The 15,237-nt window shown below is 28.9% G+C and overlaps 1 protein-coding gene across 1 annotated transcript; it reads right to left on the bottom strand.

Annotated features, from left to right (window-relative positions):
- Positions 1-11,635: 11,635 nt before the first annotated feature.
- Positions 11,636-13,148, bottom strand: LOC109811599 (arogenate dehydratase/prephenate dehydratase 6, chloroplastic-like). The gene has a single exon (XM_020375383.3). The coding sequence runs from the start codon at positions 13,016-13,018 to the stop codon at positions 11,732-11,734; it is 1,287 nt and encodes a 428-aa protein (XP_020230972.1). The 5' UTR covers positions 13,019-13,148; the 3' UTR covers positions 11,636-11,731.
- Between the last annotated feature and the right edge of the window lie 2,089 nt (positions 13,149-15,237).

The raw sequence follows: 15,237 nt of genomic DNA, 5'->3' as shown, positions 1-15,237 counted from the left end.
TGTTTGCTTTAACGGTTTTTTTTGGCTCACAGAGTATCGTGGGCTTTATTCTCAGGAAAATACCATGGCTCAAAGGAAAATGTTTCTTCGTGGGCTTAGTCTGAAAAATGTCATAAAATATCTTATACATGTTTTATTGAAAATAAATACCCAATCCTTAAAAAAGAAATAAAATACCTAAAATCGTTTGATTTCCGGCTACTGACTTATATTTTGAGAAGACATGAGAACTTATGGCATGGAATGCATATCAATGTTGATATTAATTTGTTGCTTTGCATTCTTATAATTGAGCTTTATTTGCACAATTTTGATAGTTGAATTCTTATAATTTGTTGCTTTGCATTCATGTATTTTCCGCTGCTAAAGAATTTGAATGGATGGTTGTAAAGAGGCTTTTTAATGTGACTCATTTTTAAGATCAAGCCCTGTTTTATAGTATGTTTAGTTGATATAATTGGAACATTATTTATTAAGCTCTTGTGGGTTAATTTAAAGTTCAAGCTCAATTGTATTCTCAGTGTAATTTTTTCCTTTCAAATTTTAGTTTTCGAGTTATTGTTAGTGAAATAGCAATGGTGGAGTTAATTTCATTTTATGGTTCTTCATTACAGTTGAAAGTTGAAACCCTCAATTCACTGCTTTAATTACGACAAAGCCTCCTCACAGCAGATATGTATTTCACATACTAGGGTAAAATAAGTAAGTAGCCTAAATTCTAGATGAAAATAGAACATGATCGACATCATATTCCTCATAGGTACGTGTCTGATATCGTACTAACAATTAAAAAACAAAGTAGATTTTTATCTGTCCTATTCAAGTTTATTCTACAACTTGTAATTCTGTACAAGAAAATTGAAATTGCATTTAATACATTTTGTTCTTGCATTAAAAAGATGGTGTGAGAAGTTAATGATCTGTTGCACCATTTTCTCTTACAAAGCCATTTTGGTATTTTCGTTTTCATGCTTTAACTTCCTACTGTATTTTTTTTCTTCTTTTTTATCTACTACCTGTTATTGTATCTGAATTTAATATGTTAGAATTTAATTTATAGCAACACATTTTGTATTGCCAAAAATTACAATTAAATGATGGAAAAGATATGTTGCAAGAAAATAATTTGGATTGCATACTGCCACGTGGACAAATTTTAGAATAAGGTTTAACAGTAAAAATACTCGACAATTTAAAAAGAACAAAAGTTAATTACACGCCACTCATAGTAGCTTTTGTCATGCATCAAATTCACCTATAAATGGGTTGGTGTATTTTCAAAAACGGTGTTTGAATGGACTAAGAAAAATCCATTGCAAGCAGGAATATTTGATGGCTATTCTTGAAAGAAACGTGATGAATTCATCCCCACGACTGGTTCTTACTGTGTTAATACATTTGCAACATGATTGCCCTCTAACTTTGTAGTCTTTTATTTCTTTTTGTTACTGTTTACTTTCCTCTTATATATTAAAAAAAATAAGAGATGCTAAAGGTATTGAAATGTAGAAGAGCTCTCGATCTTCGAAGATATTTTTGTTTGGTAATTCAAGAATAGCTAAAGTTTTATTTTTCAGTTATTTTTTTTATATAAAATATTAGGTTTATTGATGAAATAATGTGCTTAAATGATATAAAATTATTCAAGTATGTAAGTTATTCGTATTCCATTAATTTATTTTTGTAAAATTTGGAAAATTATTGTAACAAGTATTATATTAATCATATTTGTATATGTGAGTATATATGAAAGGTCATTAATGTCTAAAATGACAGTCTATTAATTTTTAATTAAAAAGTAAGCATATACTATAAGATTAAATAATTTACATAAAAACATAAATACCAAAATCATTTTACTTTTTAAAAAAATAAATTTCTCATAGAATTTTATAAACAATTTAAATCAAATAAGAATTATCTATATATATGACTATAACAACTTTTTTTATTTTATTTGGTACACCAATTAGGGCCTTTCACTTTTCAGGTATCTCTATAAGTTTTGATTCTTTGGACCTATGAGATTAATCCTCAATTGGAATTTAGTCACACTTAAAACTCTTCATCCCTTTTCAAGAATATATTATGTGAGAGTTGAACTCAAGTTGTTTTTTTTTCAACTGAGTTACACTCATTGTGTATTGACTATAACAACTTGAATACTTATATTTTTTTTCCTCTATATTTTAAAAGAACTCAAATAGTTAATTATGTTTATCTTCATACAAAAAATCAATTGATATATAATACTAAATGAGGTATGAATCCGAATACCGCACTCTTGCACTACTCTAAATTTATAACACAAACAATTGATATTACTTGAATTTTGCTCCTCAACTACTTTGCTCTTATTTTGAGTTCAAAATATCATTCTTCTCACCACTTTAGTCACTTAATTACTACTCCATTGCTTGGTTACCCTTCTTAAAATAACAATGAGTTCCTCAAATGTAAGAGATACCAACGTAAAGGGAATTTCTCTACTTTTATATTCATGAGCTATCAAGCCACAAGTTATTCAAATGTGGACTATATAAATAAATTTCACAATGAAAGGATGTTTTCTTATATGAAACGATTTTCATTGATTTAAAGGTATGCTTAATTGTGGTTAAAAACACATAAAATAAAACTTAACATGATTTTTTTAACATGAATACTCATTTTTTCTCTCTCTATATTTTAAAAGAACTGAAATAGTTAATTATATTTATCTTGATATAAAAAATCAATTGATATATAGTACTAAATGTGGTATGAATCCGTATACCACACTTTTGCACTACTCTAAATTTATAACAAAAACAATTGATAGTACTTGCATTTTACTCCTCATCTGCTTTCTAAAAAAATACAAGTTTTAGTTAGAGAGAACATCTTGAATGATCTTCAAGTGTCTATTGGGCAAGATCAAGTTTATTATTTTGAAATTGTCCCACAAGTAACCAACATTCAATTCAATCTAAATGTGAATAAATTTAGTTCATTACAAACTAGAGATATGCTCTAAATAATTTAAATTTAATAACCTCATTTCTATCGATAATAAGGCAAATATATTGTCTTTGTTTTTATTTTATCTTTTAGATTGGTTGAATGTTACCTCAAATAGAAGAACAATTTTGATATGTTCCACTACCAAAACAAGTCATTAAATCACAAATGAAAACTTTATTTTAATCATTAACATCAATTTTATCAAAATTACTAGATGATCACATCATGTATTATATGTTTTATATCAATCTGTATTTTTATTATTCTAAACTTAAAATCCATCTATGACTACTCTTATCTTGCATGCTATTGTTATCATGTTTTTAATATACAAATTAATCACACTGAGTTTGCTCTTACAAAAAAAATATTTTCATCTTAATGTTAGCTTCTCATTACAAATTATTTGCCTATACACACATTGCTTCTTTTTTTTTCTTCACTTGGTTTCTTTGTGCTGCCACAGTTGGTTTCTTTTTAAAAGTCGATATATCTTTTATTTTATTTCAAGTCAATATCAATTCTATGGTCTAGTTGCTAAAAAAATTTTATCTTGCCAAATTTGCCATAATATTTTATACATATACCATTTTACCCTTTTATTGTCTTTTGAAGGAAGACTTTAGGGACTTTTACGTAATATATAACCTGAACTTGTCTTTCTCTCAGACAAGAAATATAATGTGAAATCCGGAAAAGATCTAGTTCCCCAGAGTAACGTTCTTTCTTGTAATGTTCTTTGAAATGAAAATTTGTTGAAAGTTTTGTTATCTTTCCACATCTCCCTAATAAAGGTTGAGATAGAGGACTCTTCCTTTATATAGTCGATACAGACCAGATGCCATTACAGCCAAACACATGAGTTTTGCGGTTTTCAATTTTTAATCTTTAAATATATTGATGGCTAATATTTTGTCTGGTAGTTTGAAAATATATTTTCATTAATTGTGTTTTTAATTCTTAATATTGAATAGTTTTATTCTCCACATTTTAATTGAGTAATTTTATTCTTTCAAATATCATAGTTATATGATTTTAATCCTTTAACTATATTAATTATATAATTTTTGACATATTTAAATTATATATATTATAATTTTTATTTGTGTACTAAATATATATTTATTATTATTAAATTAATAATATATGTAACTTAAACACGTAAAAAATTATAATTATGATATTTAAATGACTAAAGTCACATAATTGTAATACTTGAAGGATTAAAATTGCCAAATAAATTTTGAGGGACCAAAGTTCTGCAAATATGATATTTAAATGACTAAAATTGCTCAATTAAAACTTTAGAGACTAAAATTACATAATTGTAATACCTAAAGGATAAAAATGAATGAATTATTTGATTTTTGTCATGCATCCTTAAGGGATGTCATCAATATAATATTTAGCATTATTAAATAACGTTTCACAATTTTTATGTCATTCCTTTCATTTTTATTTAAGACACAAGTTGGACTTGTATTAGCATATGTAGCATTATATAATTTTATTTACAAAGAATATCATTCAAAAAAATTTTAATTAAATTATTAAATGAATTTTCATCTTTAGTATAATCAATTAACAAAAAGAATAAAATATTAATGCATGAAAGACTACTATAACTATTAATATGCATAGAGATATTATTTAGGAGAAACTGCAGCTAAAATTAATTATTTATTAAAAGATTGAAAATAATTATATTTATTTAACATTTTTTTATTCAATTCCTATCGTTTATGTTATTTTTTTCACTAATTATGTTGTTTTAAAAACATCTTGTTTTTCTTTGAAATCTTAAAAATTCATAAAATCATTTTAAAACTTAAAATTATTATGATATAATCTATTATAAAATTCAAATTATAAAATATTGATCATAAAAGTCCTTTTAAAAAAATCTGAAGTCATTATATCCATATAAAATCTTTTAAAATTCATAGGAACGTTTCATTTTAAAACAATCCTTTTGAAATTTCAAGTCAATTGCAATACCTGAATATTTCTTTATATCATTTTAAATTTATCATGAACTAATGACTTTTGATACTACTAATAATATTTAACATACACATTAAGTGTCTCAATAACATAAATTAAAAAAAAAATTGAAATGTTACAAATATTTCCAAAATTAATATGATTATTTTTTAAGTTAAATTAAATACACATTACAAAGTTTTCCTCCTCCCTACATAATTAACAACGTTAGAAAAGTTTTAGCAGCTAAATCAACCAAAAGGTGAGATCAATGAAATTAATAAATTATTTCCATTGAGATTTTCGCTTGAGTATTTTTATGATTTAAATTTATTTCTTTATTTTTTTTATTAAGAGCAGCTAAATCAACCAAAAGGAGAGATTAATGAAAATAAATTATTTCCATTGAGATTTTCACTTGAGTTTTTTTATTATTTAAAATTCCCTTCTTTTATTTTTAATTATGAGCTAAGATTTTATTAAAAAAAAGGAATTCAAATATGATATTAATGCCTTGAAAATGTAGAAGCTTTTCTACTTTGAGAGCTAAAATAGTACGGTACCACTTAATGCATATAATTGTGCGTGTTAATATTTTAATATATAATTAAGTGTTATAAAAATGATTTTTTTATAAATTAATCATGTAAAAATTAAAATACAATTTGTTTTTGTCTGTAGACATAATCTCACGTTCAAAACATATAATTAATAACTAATTTGTATTTGTGAGATATATTTTTTACTAAAACAAATATTTTAACACAAAAGAGAATCAAATCTAGAAATACCCAAATCAACTTTCTTAACTCAAAATAGATTTTATAACTACTGAAATAAAAAATTTGGTTAACTTAAAGTATAGATAATTATATTATAGTTAATATAATTGACTCAATTTTAAGTTACACGTGCGCGCTTATGCTTTTGTCTAAATCAAACCCTAATATTAAGAAATATTTATAATATCAACCTTCGATATATTTGATACGATTTTAAACTTTCTTCTCAAGAAAAAGACTAAGATTTGTAACTTGCTAATAAATGTCCCACATTTTCCTATGAAACTAAGCCATCCACACATGAGACCAATTCAGAAGAAACCCAAACACATTGATCTCAGAGAGAACAGTGAATAAGTTGAGGAAATTTTTTTTTATAATATAATTTACTTAACACCTCAAAATAAACAATTAAAAACGTGTGAATTTCAGTAGCCTAACATTAAAATTGATTTGAATGGAGCGCAACTAGTTTCAATATCCAGTGTAGTTACAGATTCATTGACCATGGAACAATGGCATCCACCGAATATGTTAATGTGAAAATGATTCCTGCGTGCACATGGAAGATCCACACACAGAAGCAGCCACAGAGAAAAATAAAATTGCATTTAATTTGCCACTAGAAAAGGGTAACCAATAAGAAGGGCTGTGATAGCACATAGGTAACGTTGGTGATTAATTAATAATGGTATCAACCACAAACACAAAAGGAAAATAACAAAGTACACTCTCACCTACCACTGCCTACACTCTCTCTCTCTCTCTCTCACACACACACACCTTTCACCATCGTGTCTTTCCTTCCTCACCAAACCCTCTTTCTCAAACCCATAACCAAAACTCTCTTACCATGTTTAATCATAGATCGTATTCTTCTACTAACACAACACATTGATCATTAATCACGCCCCACTTCAAAATGATCAGGGAAACCCCCTCTTCAATCACTCATGTTTAGCTACTATCTACCTATTCTCTCTTTATGTGACAACTTAAATATAAATAAATTCATGAATGCAACTGAAAAATTGACTCAATTTCTCTGTTTGTTCCGTTCCTCTAACGGTATAATTTTCATATCTTAATATGGAGTGTGAATTTTGTCCAGGAAAATTAAACACGTACGAGTGAGTGTCTATTCATTACATCTCATTCACATCTATTATTTTTAACCATTGATTTATATTATTTTCAATAACATAAAATAAATAATTTTAATGGTTAAGATGTTGGTGAATATTTTGTTGGGGAGGATCTCTAACAGATTCATATTAAAAAAAAAAACGCGCGGGGATAAATAGACAAAATGAAGAAGGAAAAATTTAAACCTCCAACAACACAAAAATTACTAGGTTAGTGTCTTCCTTTAGTATCTAATAAATTAAAATTATGTTATATACAAGAGTATTAAAATATTGTACATATATTTGTTATTATTAAATAAACAATATAATATTATAAAACTAAATAAACAATAACTTATATATTTTAATACTATATGTTTTAAGTATAACTTATTAAGTCTACTTCAAATATTTTATCTTTTATAAAATTGTGTTGTTTTAATTTTTTTAATATTTTAATGACTGAAATAATATATTATTATTAATGTAATAAATTTTCCTCATAGTTCACATGTCATGCTTTCGTATCATGTCAAATATACTTTGAGATGTCAAAATTGTATTTGAAAGAGAAAAAAAAATATAATTAAACTTAAAAGAATAACTCTTTTTTCAGAATAACTTGGTGAAATTTCCGCAACTGGTATAATTTGTTGAAAAACTGAGTTTATGAACCCCAAAAGAAAAAACAAAGTGCTCTATATATGTACCAAGAAAAACTCCCAAAAGAAGAAAATTTAATCAAATGATGGAATGGTGTCATGATTTATTATCATCACTTTGGGGTAGATGCGTTCCAAAAGGTAGGCTTTAGAAAAATAATTTGCAGAGAGTGGATTATAAAAAAGTTCAATTGGTTGGTGCGAAGGTAAGAAGCAAAGAATGACCAACCCTGGGAAGACAAGTCATTGTGCACTTCAAGTTTTGACTTGTGCTTGCTTTAGCAATCAATCTTGAATTGTGAAATGTGAATTGTGTGACACTGGGTTGGTGAGTTATTTCTTAGGCTTAATTTTGAAGCTTAGTCATGCATTAATTCAAGTTTAATAATAATTCAAACCACTGCATATAGGTTACTGTATAGTTATTATTTCGGGGTAATATTCAACACTTCGCTTTCATGTCTGCAAGTGGTGGTGCATGGGGCCCACTGCCCCCACCTGTTTTACCACAGCATCGAACCAATTTTGCAAATTATGCATCCAAATCAGCATGGCCCAACCAATAATAATTCTAATAAAGCATCAATATAATACTCTAATGCGGCCTCTAAAAAGGGTTAATAATTATAATTTCCTTTTTGTCTTTCTCGTTACTAATTGAAAAGGGTTCGTTGTGAATATAAATGTTAAGTTCAAAAAATTATAGTTCATCCCATAAACATTGAATTTATCTATCGATTGAGGCTTGAGCACCGAGAGGAAGAACCCCTGTAACCCTCTCTTCAAAGCTCCAACAAATTTTGAATTTTTTCTTAACTATTTTTAGAACTTGTGTTTGAGTGTAACTCAATTAAAAAGTGAAATTTACTTCTTTTTTCTTTTTACTCCAAGTGAATTTCATATTTTGATTTGACTTTATCTATAACGAGGCTTTACCGTGGAAACATGGGTACATCAAGGCCACTTTCATGAGCACGTGTCAGATTTGTTGTTTAGTTGATGCCATGGCCCATGATGATAATTTCACCTCCACATCTTAGTTTTACTTTTGCATCATAATAAAATCTTAGGAGCCATTTGTTTTAAAGTATAATTATTAGGAAAAGTAAAATATAAGATATTTATCCTTTACTGTGAGAATGAGAAGAATGTCAAATGTTTAAGGTTTTACATTCCTAAGAATAAAATATAGTCAAAAATATATTTTTATAAATTTTCAACTTCACATTCTTGAGAATAGAAAAATATTACTTAAAATAAATGTATCCTTAGACTTTCTCTTTCTCATGCAAAGAGGATAATGCGGGAGAAATTTTCTCTGCTATAAGGTCTATAAAGTCTAAGGATATTCCTTGCTCTCACAAAATAATCCAAGCATATGAACATTTATTTAGATTTGCATGATAATTTGGAGTATAAAACAACCTATATCAAGATGATTTGTTGAAAATACAGTGAAAATCACATTTTTGAATGTATATTAATTTTTAATCATTAACATTGAGACATTGCATGAATTATATTGATGGAATAAATAAATACATACATAAAAAGAAAAAAGATTAGGACACCGTACATGGAATAAGAATAAAAATCTATGAAAAACTAACTCTTCCATATATCTTAATATTGTTTTTAATAATAAAAAAAATCTACATATTAATTCTTTAATTAGCCTCTAAGGGCACAATTACGAAGACATTAAAAAAATTATTCAATTTGCAAGTTTGTATTAAAGTCAAACTTAAATATCACAAAAGGTTGTTTTAGATATATGATGAGGCTTAAATTTAAATGAAGTTTCCCAGAATTCTTTTATGATTAAAATAATTAAATCTAAAACCTAGATCATTAACTTAATATATTGATCAAATTAATTAACTCAATAAATAATTAAGTCAATTACAATATTTCGAGGAGTTCATTAGAATATAAAACGGTTCATTTATCTTTTTTAATTATACTAATTATAAAACAATGAAAGTTTACGCAAATTACCGATAAGTACACTGATCAACGAAATATAACAAAAACATGATTGAAAGACGAAATTCGATTAAAATGATCGGCTTTATTTCTAATAAAAACTCACCACCAACAAAATCACTACACCAATCACGTAATGATCCAAAAAAAATAGTTACAGTAGAAAGAAAAAGTTAACAATTTACCAAACAGAAAAGAAGAAAGAGTTAACACAATTATAAATAATATAGAGAGAAATATATCATATAGTCACATACGTGCCTAATTTACATATATGCAAGTTGATTTATTTTTTTCTTTAACTCAATTTTTTAAAGTTGCTCAAAAATGACTCTTTATGTGTGAATATATAAAATTAAAAAAAAAAACTTAATGTATTTTTTTCTCAAGTTTCAATTAATTTCCCTAATTTAATAATATTATCCTAATTCCTGAGATACCTTTCATTTAGTGGAAAATATATATTTATTGATTTTTTTATTCTTTATATCAAGTTTATGTTATAAAGTATTTTTTAGAAAAAAAATTAGATTAAGATAAAGCACAATTCCATTTAAAATCAGAGTAAATCATTAATCTCTTTAATGATTTTTAATGTATTTAAGGATGATTTTACCTCCTCTTATTACAAGTCTATATCAAATTATATAAAATATGATAGAAGTTAAATTCAATCTCAGATCTTAATAAAAGAGTAATTTAGAAAAATACATACTACCTAAGGCATAATTTTAAATACAAATTGAATTTTTTTTATCTCAATTATAAGCAATAATTATCTAAAGTTATTCAATTTTAAATTTATTTATATCTTATATGTATTCACTTATAACTAACATTAAATATAACAACCACTTAAGTAAAGAGTATGTTTGAAATAAAACTTGAATTTATGGTAAAATTAATTTAAAATAATCATATTAATTAATTTTATTGATCTTGATGATTTGTACTATGTTACATATTTATACCCTTTTGGTTCTTCATTTTTTTTTGTCAATATGCAATTTTATTCTTTCTATTTTAAAATAAAGATATTTAGTCTTTCTATTTTTAAAATATGAAATTTTGGTAATATTATTAATTTAATATTTATTAGTTGTTAAATTTTAACATTGTTCATTGACTTGTCACCATCTAAATAATATATTTAATGATATGATACATAGAGATAAAAATTAAAAATAATATAAGAAAAAGATCTTTACGTGTATATATTTTAATAAGTGATTAATATTTATTTTATTAATAAATTTTATTTTTATGTTTTTATTTTATTTTTTATCTCTAAATATCATATTATTAAATATCACAATACTTAAATATAAATAAATATTAAATTTTAGTTATATATAAATACCAATTTGACAAGAGAACCAAAATTTAATAATTTTAAAATTAAAGGTACCAAATACCTTTATTTTAAATTAGAGGATCCAAAATTGTGTATTAAAAAAATAAAAGAACAAAAAATACAATTTAACTTGTGATTAAGATTGGAAGCACTATTTTTAAAATAAAATCAATAAAATTAATTAATGTAACTAAAAAAATTATTTAGTGTAAATTAATTTTTTAAACTTACATTCAAGACCGTGAAAAGTAATTACTGAAAATACAACTTTGTAGTCTTCCCCACATCACATTGCAAGCCAAATTTTCTTACTCGAGTTCACGATGCTAATAGAAAATTCACTATTTAATCATTCGTTTGAAAACATATTTTGTCGAAAATAAATCGATTATATTTTAAAATTAAGATAAATAATTTATATCATAATTCAAGATGATTTTTCGTTATCATAAAAATTTGAAATAAATACAAATTAAAAGAATAACTCGAGTTCTCTGCGTTTAATATAGGAAGTTTTGAATATTATATCCCCAACCAAAATCCAAATATTGGGGTGAAAGTTTTATTTAAAAGGAAGAAATTTTTCGGTAGATACTCTTGTACAAACATGGATTCAGTGATCAAACCTCTGAAACTACATTTAAATATCAAAATTATACGAATGAGGCATTGCAAGGTTAGATGAATTGAGGAGCGCGTATCGAATTCAGTTGAGGGTTGTAAGTTGGAAGAAGAAAATAAAAATAATGAGTTTTTGTGTTGTTTTATTCACAAAATTCAGAATGATATGAGACATATAGTATATATATATATTTAAAGAGAGGGCGATGGAAATTAATCAGCACGGGAGGAGGAGGGAGTCCAGGGGGTCATGTCCATAGGGTAACTGCCCAAGACTCGCAAGAAAGAGGTGAATTCCTGAACCTCAGCCAAAGCGTTCTGAGCCCTAACCTCGGCCATGGAAGCCTCGAAATCAACGTAGAACAAGTACTCGAAGTGCTTGGCGGTGCCAACGTTCGCATCGTCCACCAGCCGAATCGGACGGTTGCGGTGGGGCCGCGACTCGATCTTCGTCAAGCTGATGTTGCGAAAGGCGAACGCGGAAAGCACCTTGAAGAGCACCGAAGTCCCCTTGTCGTGCGCGAAAACAATGCTCGTCTTGAAAGGCCGATCGGTGCGCGGAATGATAGGCTCTCTTGCAAGCATCACGAACCGCGTCACGTTGCTCGGATCGTCCTGGATTCCGTCCGCCATCACCTGCAGGCCGTACAGCTCCGCCGCGCGCCCGCTCGCGATCGCCGCCGTGTCGCGGAGGTTGTTCGCGGCCACGAACTCCGCCGCGCCGGCGGTGTCGTCCACGGCCTCGCGCGCCACGTTCAGGCCGAGTTTGGTGAGCGTGTGCTCGCACTGCGCCAGCGCTTGAGGATGCGAAATCACGCGCGTGAGGAAGTCCTTCCTCACGCCGGGGAGCGCCAGGAGGCAGTGGTGGACCGGGAGCTGGACCTCGCCGACGATGTGGAGGCGGTGGCGGAGGAGGAGGTCGTAGTTGCGGTGGATCGAGCCGCCGAGGGAGTTTTCCACCGGGAGGACCGCTCTGTCGGCGATCCAGAGCTCCACCGCGCTGAACGCCACCTCGAACTGGTCGCACGGGATGGCCTCGCAGTTCGGATAGGCTTTCCCGGCGGCGGCCTCGGAGTACGCGCCGGGGACGCCTTGGTACGCGACGCGCAGCTTCGAGCCGTGCATAGGCGCCGGCGAGAGGTCGGAGATTGTTAGCGGCTTCGGCGGCTGCGGCTTGCTGATGTTGCTGTCGGCTTCGAGGTTTCCGATGGGAACGAGATTTAGGTCGCTGACGGCGGCCTTGTGGCCGTTGACGGCGGCGACGTGGTCGGCTGTGCCGCCGTTTTGGTCAGTGGAGGATTTTTCCTGAGAAACGACCTTGCTGGCTAAGATGGCGCAGGAGCTTTGCCAGTCGGCTCGGGTAGAGCCGACTCCGTGGCTTGGCGGCTCGAACGCGAAAAGGCATTTGACTGAGAGTCGGGTTGGCGCGAGGGAGTGGCGCGGGCGGAGGGCTAGCTTGAGATTGAGCGCGTTGGAAGTGTGGGGCGAAAGGGTCTGCATATCGATGGTGGTAGTGTGTTAGGTGATGCTTGGTGTTCTCTTTGGAGAAGGGAACCTCAAGCTGAGAGAGAAAGGATGGTGGTTAAGGGTTTATATATTAATGAGAGTTGGCAGGGAGAGGAAATGGACAGTGAAGCTGCGTAACAAGTCTTGATTGGATGGATGGTTTTTGAGGTCGTTCGGTCAATCTCACACCTACCCTCCTATCCTATCCATCCACACTCTTACATTGCACCTACGTATTTCTTCTTTTTCTTTTTTTTTTTTTTTTTAATATTTTTACACTTAAATGTTTTTATTTCTTTAAATTTAGGATTTTTTTATTTTAAATATAAAATTATTATTTTTAGTTTATATAATTTTCAAAAACATTATTTTTTAGTTTTGGATTTACCATTTAAGATAATTAGGATGACATTATATGAACTTCTATAATTGACTAAAAATAAAGATAATGTTTTTATGGTACAAATATTTGTTGATTATCTACTAATTAATTTTTTAATCAAAATTATTTCGCTTATTTTGTTAGGTTATATATCCAAAAATTTGATAAACTTTGATTTTCAATAATTAATCAAAGGCAATGAAGATACATAACCAAAATTGATTATATATCGACAAATATGATGTGACCTAAATTAGATATCAAATTGAATTTTTTTTTTGTAAAATAATAATAGTATATTAATTTTGTATATACTTTAATTATTAGTTAACTATTATGATTATAATTATTTATTTGTTTGTTTGAATCAAATTAAATAATAGGTATAACGATAAGATATGTAAAACTTTGACATTATTAGATAATACTAACAATTGACTTTGAAAGATGTTAGTAGAATTAACTTGTAATCAATCATCACGTACAAAAAATTGACTCAAAAGACGTGAGTATCGACTTGTAATTGGTTACTACACACAAAAAATTAACTGAAAAACGTGAGCGAGGCCGACATGCAACCAACCACCACTCACAAAAAAATTGACTCAAAAAATGAGTAGGACTAGTTTGTAATTGGTCATCATGTGCAAAAAATTGACTTCAAAAGATATAAGTAAGATTGACTTGCAATTAATCATACACAAAAAATTGATTCAAAAAAATGTGAGTAGGATCGATTTGTAATTGATCACTATGCACAACAAATTGACTTGATAAAACCTCAATAAGATTGGCATGAAATTGGTCCCACTTACAAAAACTCAACTTGAAAAGATATGAGTAATATCAACTTGCAATTGACTACCATGCATAAAAAATTGACTCAGAAACATTTGCGCAAGATCAATAAGCATAACGTGACCTGAATCGATCGTACCTCAACATGTGCAAAAAATTGAAAAACATGACTCTTAGTAAAATAAATACATGGAGATATTGAACACATGACACACTTGACAAATAATTAGACAAAAATTTTACACGATATAAGTTGCATCTATCGTACAACAATTATCTATAAACTCTCATTCAACTTAGGAATAAATAAACATAGCACTACAATGAATTTCATTGACATGCATAAAGGGTAGACACCTTTGTTATCAAAAAATGATAGTACAAGGTCTAGGTTTAAAGTCCTTATAAGGCACAAGGTCTACGCCTTTGTTATTTAGCCTTTACACCTGTCATGTTTGAGGTTGATGGTAAATGTATCCTCTCATTCTTTTATCGAGAGGATCTATACAAAAGAGTGTTTCGACTCAGCCTCTACTATTGGATTTTTTTAATGAATTATTATAGATTACAATTAATTGTAAAAATTGGATTAATGTTATAATTCATCTTATGATACTTAAGTCCAAAAATAATGTGATCAAATATAACGGGTCTTAAACACCTAATTTTGATATTTGTGAAAAATAGTGTAGGCCTAACTCTAAAACCCATGATGGGAGGTGTTTAAGGTTAATTAAATAGTGTGGTTAAGTCTTTTTTGCCATCACAATAATAAATTTGAGAAATAAAGAGAATAAAAGCATATTTGGGAAATATTATAATTCAAAATTTTAATTGTTTCTTTATGAAAAAAAATGTTTATAAAAAAAGTTGTATGCTTTGGGTAACAGCTTAAATTTGCAAAGAGAGTTTTTTTTTTTTTAAGTTGTTTTTATGAAATTAAAATTTTGAAGCTTATGGGTATTTTAAACGTCTTTTTAAGTTGATTTATCACAGAAAAAATGATGTTTTTGTTGTTTACAAATGAAATTAA

This window comes from Cajanus cajan, chromosome 10, assembly GCF_000230855.2.
Source record: "Cajanus cajan strain Asha chromosome 10, NIPB_CcT2T_4, whole genome shotgun sequence".
NCBI lineage: Eukaryota > Viridiplantae > Streptophyta > Magnoliopsida > Fabales > Fabaceae > Cajanus > Cajanus cajan.
The sequence above is the reverse complement of the archived record's forward strand: the minus strand, read 5'-3'. Positions and strand labels throughout refer to the sequence as shown.